Source organism: Buceros rhinoceros, unplaced genomic scaffold (genome assembly GCF_000710305.1).
Source record: "Buceros rhinoceros silvestris isolate BGI_N320 unplaced genomic scaffold, ASM71030v1 scaffold30611, whole genome shotgun sequence".
Classification (NCBI taxonomy): domain Eukaryota; kingdom Metazoa; phylum Chordata; class Aves; order Bucerotiformes; family Bucerotidae; genus Buceros; species Buceros rhinoceros.
The window spans coordinates 5636-10958 of NW_010396459.1; the positions used below are offsets into that span (position 1 = coordinate 5636).

At 39.5% G+C, this 5323-nt stretch overlaps 1 protein-coding gene across 1 annotated transcript in view; it reads left to right on the plus strand.

Annotated features, from left to right (window-relative positions):
* Positions 1 to 2101: 2101 nt before the first annotated feature.
* GABRG2 (gamma-aminobutyric acid (GABA) A receptor, gamma 2) overlaps positions 2102 to 5323 on the plus strand; it is a gene marked incomplete at its 5' end in the record, with an annotated part of 39273 nt that continues 36051 nt past the window's right edge. Inside the window, 3 exons of the mRNA XM_010145917.1 lie at positions 2102 to 2250; positions 3859 to 3926; positions 4267 to 4487. Coding sequence (XP_010144219.1) covers positions 2102 to 2250; positions 3859 to 3926; positions 4267 to 4487 — 438 coding nt within the window. The remainder of the gene's footprint in view (positions 2251 to 3858; positions 3927 to 4266; positions 4488 to 5323) is intronic.

Here is a 5323-nt window from a genome sequence, read left to right on the forward strand (position 1 = left end):
AAGAGTGTATTTGATTTACTTTTTCCTTTCCACTCAGAAAAGCTCTTCAGAGAACGGCTGTTTAATTGGTTATAAACCAGGAGTATGGCTTTTTATACAAGTTAGGTTTTTTCATTCATTTTGCACTGACTGAAAACATAATCTAGTGCCTTCTGTTTGCAAAGACTTTATTTAGAAGAATTTGCTTTCCTCCAGGAGAGGGAACTTTGCTTCAGTTATGTTCCTTTGAATTACAGTTAGATCCTTGAACTCCAGACAGCTGAATAAACAAATTTCCCCCACCAATTTGATTATCCTGGCCTGCTTGTCTGTACCAGCAGAATACTGCCTAGCACATTGTCAGTTAAAAGTCCGCTTTTGATTGCCAGTAAAACACTCCAGGTTAAGGCTTCTGTAGCCAGAGGGAGGAGGTTTGGTAGCCTGTTCTTGCTCTGGGAAGCTGAAGCTCCCTGATGTACATTGCTGGCGCAGGGTGGGTTAGGCGGTGCCGGGAGCTGCAGTCAGTGGTGCTCCGTACATGTAATGAAGGCATCGATTAACCCTGCTTCACTAGCAGACTCCAAGCTCAAGGCAAGGCAATGCAAAGCTGTCTCTCTCATGCGTGCTATGCTATTCCCACACAGTCTCAGCCTGCTTCAAACGTCTTTGTACCGTCAGCACCTCCTGAGAAGCACGGTCTTATACAGAGTCATAGATGTGCTGGGGCTCTTTCCTGTTAGTCTGTGCCCACGTGGAAGAAAGAAGCTAAAGAAAGCCTCTTTCATGGCTAAGGTGTATTTGTGCAATTGGCTTACAGCTCCCAAACGCCCAGCAGAGGAAAGCCTTCAGGACATCCACTCTGGGTGGGTACAGGCAGGTTGCAGCAGGATAGCTCTGTAGGGAGGAGTGGGCAAGACCTCAGCTGAGTGAAGATCTGTGTTAACAGAACGGCTCTCTGAGACTCTAGGTCTAGTCATGCCTTTGCTATTGCACCCATGACCAAGGTCAGCAGCGCCTGCTTTCCATCCTGTGTGCCAAGCCTGAGTTCCAGTCCCCATGAGAATCTACTTCTCTGTGCTCTTTCCCACTTCTGTACAGATTCTGGCAGAAATGGGAGAATAATTAAATTTATGGTTCTAACCCAACTGTATCCCATCTCCACCCACCGGCTTAAGACATTGGTAATATTATTAAGATGCTTCATATCCAGCACTATTCAATCTTTGTCACAGAAGCAGGTTGGGAAAGAAGGGCACTGGTATGTTACGCAAAAAACTTACAGTTGCCTAGTACCATTCAGCTTATTACTCCTGACATTCTGAAACGAAAATATCTGATGATGTCATATTCTAAAGTAGTTTCTGTGTTCTCCTCTAGAACTGGAGGCACAGATTTCCAGAAAACAAAACACTCATTAAGGCTAGTCTACACATTTCTGATTTCTAACTTGCCCTTTTTACTGTGCTAAGCAGGTTGAATTATACCAGATTTGCTGTCATACTGCTCACTAGCAGGAAAAAAAAAAAACCACCCAGTAGACAGACTTTTGATCTCCGGATTCCGGTTAGCAAAGCAAAAATGAAAACCATTAGCAAAAATTTGTGCTGAACTTTCCAAATGTACAATAAGCTCAAGTTCATCAGAGTGGAGAAAAGCTGTGTAACAGTTTGAATAAATCTAATTATTGGTTTTGTCAGTAATGTGTTGCATTAAATCATTCTCTCTCAGAGAAGTAATGCAGCAACTCTGTATACGTACTAAGTGATATTTTGGTGGAGAGTTGCATAAGCTAAATGACAATTAGATTTGCTTCATAACAGGTCTCACCTGAGTCAGGGAGAGAAAAAACTGGCATGCCAAAGGTTATAAGCACTGATGTTCCTTTGAATAAACAGAATATGATCTCAGCTGTACAAAAAGGAAATGTTACTAAAGTGAACTGTAACCTCAACTACACTGTGACATCTTTTCTGTGAGTCTCCTTCTATAAAGCAGGCAATTTTCCAATGTGTCGTACAGTACTGTTAAAATCGGAAGTATGTGTGTATTGTTTCCGAAGAGGTTGCCTATACATTCATATTTTTCAAGGCTTTCCATTTCTTCATTTTTATTTCTTTAACAGTTCCACCCAAAAGGGAGATGATGATTATGAAGATTACACTTCAAACAAGACTTGGGTTTTGACTCCCAAAGTCCATGAGAGTGATGTCACTCTTATTTTAAATGGCTTGCTGGAAGGATATGACAACAAGTTGAGACCTGACATAGGAGGTATATTGGTTTTCTTTTTAGACCACTTTGAAGTGGTGAAAAAAAAAAGACTTTTCATATATTATATTACAAAGGAAGCAGAATCCATTCAAAGTGATTATGAAACCAAAATACAATGTAGTAAAACAGCAGTGACACGAAAAGTAGTCACAATTTTGGAAGCTGACATAAATTAAGATTGCTAAATCTGTTCTGAGACATCTAACGAGACTTTCGTGATTTGCTGAATGAGGCTGCTTGTCACGATGCACCTGCATAGGAATTTCAGAACTCAGCTTTTGGGGAATGAAAAAAGCAAGTTTTTGTCTTTGTATATCTAAGTGAGGGTGTTAAAGAACCACAAATAATACATTGGAAAGGAAGGCCAAGTGAGGATAACGCAGCCCAATCCTTACATGACGGGATGGACGCAGACAGCCCCTAACAACGGCAGGTCTGCATTGACCTGGGCCCTCACTTGCACAGGGAAGAAGTGACTGGGGAGCGGGGCACAGAGCAGGAGGGTCACAGAGCAGCACTGCAGTCAGGTAAGGCCAACCCCCCTAGACTTCCCCCCCAGCGGATATTAGCAGAGAGAGCCCAGCCTGGACTCATAACAGAAGTCTTATTTGATTGAATCGCTTTTTGCAGGAATCTTCCCCTCCGCTGATCACTGAGGGAGCTCAAAGAGATAAACCTCCCTGAGCTGCCGTAAGTCAGTTTGAAAGGCCCCATGTGTGCACAGAAGAGGCAGACAGTACCTCTGGAGAAGGGGACACAGCAGTAATAAGATTATAGAGAAACGCAGAGAGAATTCAGGGATGAGGCAGGCGATGGAAAGCAGAGAGCAGCAAGGTTAATGAAGGAAGCGGTTTCTAACAAGTTTATAGAGGCTTATAAAGTACAGAATGTTTCACAGTGACGGATAACATGAGCATTTAACCTTCGATGCATGTATATGGCGCAAATTAGCAGAGGAATTTGTCTTATTTTCCCAATCCAAGACTTTAGAGATGAAAAAGGATTCATCAAAGCATCTGGGAAAAAACAATCATGTTTTAGTCAAAGTGTGTAAGAATATGAAAGCTACAATAAAATAATTTCAAAAGAATTTCATGTAACAAACGTTTCCATTCCTGTTTTAGAGCCTTGAGTATTATTTTTGCTTTGGGCTCACAAAATTGTTACGTACCCACAGCCATCTCTGCAGGCAACAGCAGTCACACTGCATTTGGCATTATAATCTAAAATGAGTGATGCAAGACATCATAAGAAGAAAAACTTGGCTTATAAGTGTTTTGTCAGTTCTGTTGCTGTGACCTGACACAAAATGTACATACTCACAGGCAGATATGACTCACTCTAAGGAAACAACACAGGTTTCAGTAATTGTTCTCATAGCATAAGTGAATTTGTTCTGACAGAATAAATGATATAAAAATTTGCCTCAGTGTGTCTCCAGCTAATTTCAAACTGGGCACATTGCTACAAAATTATAGTTACGTATATGCACATTTAAATGTGAGGCAACCACAGCCCTACAAGAGAGGTACTCTAATAATCTTTTGCTTTTGTTTGACTTTCACGTTTGACCTTCACTCATGTTACTGATTCTTGTTTCTCTTACAGTTAAACCGACCATAATTCACACTGACATGTACGTAAATAGCATTGGGCCTGTGAACGCTATCAATATGGTAGGTGAATGATTGACAATTTTGTTACAAAGCTTCCACTAGTTTTGATGTTGTGCTATATGTATATTATTTATTAAAATCTCATTAATATTATTATGGATGTTCCATTCAAATGCATCTTAGTTTTATCTGTCAGTGGGAAAATAACAGAATAAATGGGTTTTAAACAACAGTCTTTGGTAAACCATTGCCCAAAGTTGACAAAAATCTGTTTTTATCAGTTCTAGTATAATCTTCTGTAGTTCACTTTTTTTTCATATGGAATTAAGGAAAGCATATCAGGAGTTATGTGAAATGCTGAGTGCCGTGTTTTCATCAGTATTTCTGGTTAACACAACAGGAATATACAATTGATATATTTTTCGCTCAAACGTGGTATGACAGACGTCTGAAGTTCAACAGCACTATAAAAGTGCTCAGATTAAACAGCAACATGGTTGGGAAGATCTGGATACCAGATACATTCTTCCGAAATTCCAAGAAAGCTGATGCTCATTGGATAACAACTCCTAATAGAATGCTCAGGATCTGGAATGACGGCAGAGTGTTGTACACACTGAGGTATTTACACCTGATTTTAATTTCAGTTTCTTTAGGGAAAGCCAAAGAGAATGGTGCTGTGAATTCACATTGTTTGACATTAACCCAAAGCAAAACCATTGTTTTTTCCTATTTACTTATGCACAGAGCCCTGAAAAGGGGAAATATTTAGAAAACATTACATGCATACAATTAATTTATTATTGTCACAGTAAAGTTTTATTTCTTCTTATAGATAGCACTGCCTTGCTCCACAATAGACAAGTTCCTATACTAAAATGAACATAAGCATTGTAGTAATCCATCTTAAATTCCAGATGTGTTTTATTGTTTGCCACTGGTTTGGTCAATATTGCCTTTTACCTCTGTACTGGGTTACACTGATGAATTTGAAATATCCTTGAATTAACTAGGTGGTATAAAATGAGGTATTATACACATTAAAGCCCTCTCATTCTGAATTGATTAAAATTTAGCTAGATGAATATCCAACTGGCAAAAGCATTTCAGTCCTCATGTAGCTTAAGAAAACAAGAATTGTCATTTCAGCATTGGTCATGTACCATTCAATCCAAAACCTACAGATGTGCCACGTTCCACTAAGATTTTCATGAGTTTGAAATTGATATGCTCATCTCCAGATTTCTGTCAGTGTGTAGCTTTCCTTTTAAGACCTTTAAAAACCGTGTATAGGTTAGCCACTATTAAGGGACTGAATGAAATATGGCAGTTTTTAGCAGACACATCTAATTTTGGATTTCTAAAAGTACGTGTCTCTATCTGATCTATAGCACTTACACCACCCGAGTTATCATGGAGACTCTCCTGATATGCAGTGGAGAGAAACACCTTTCCCT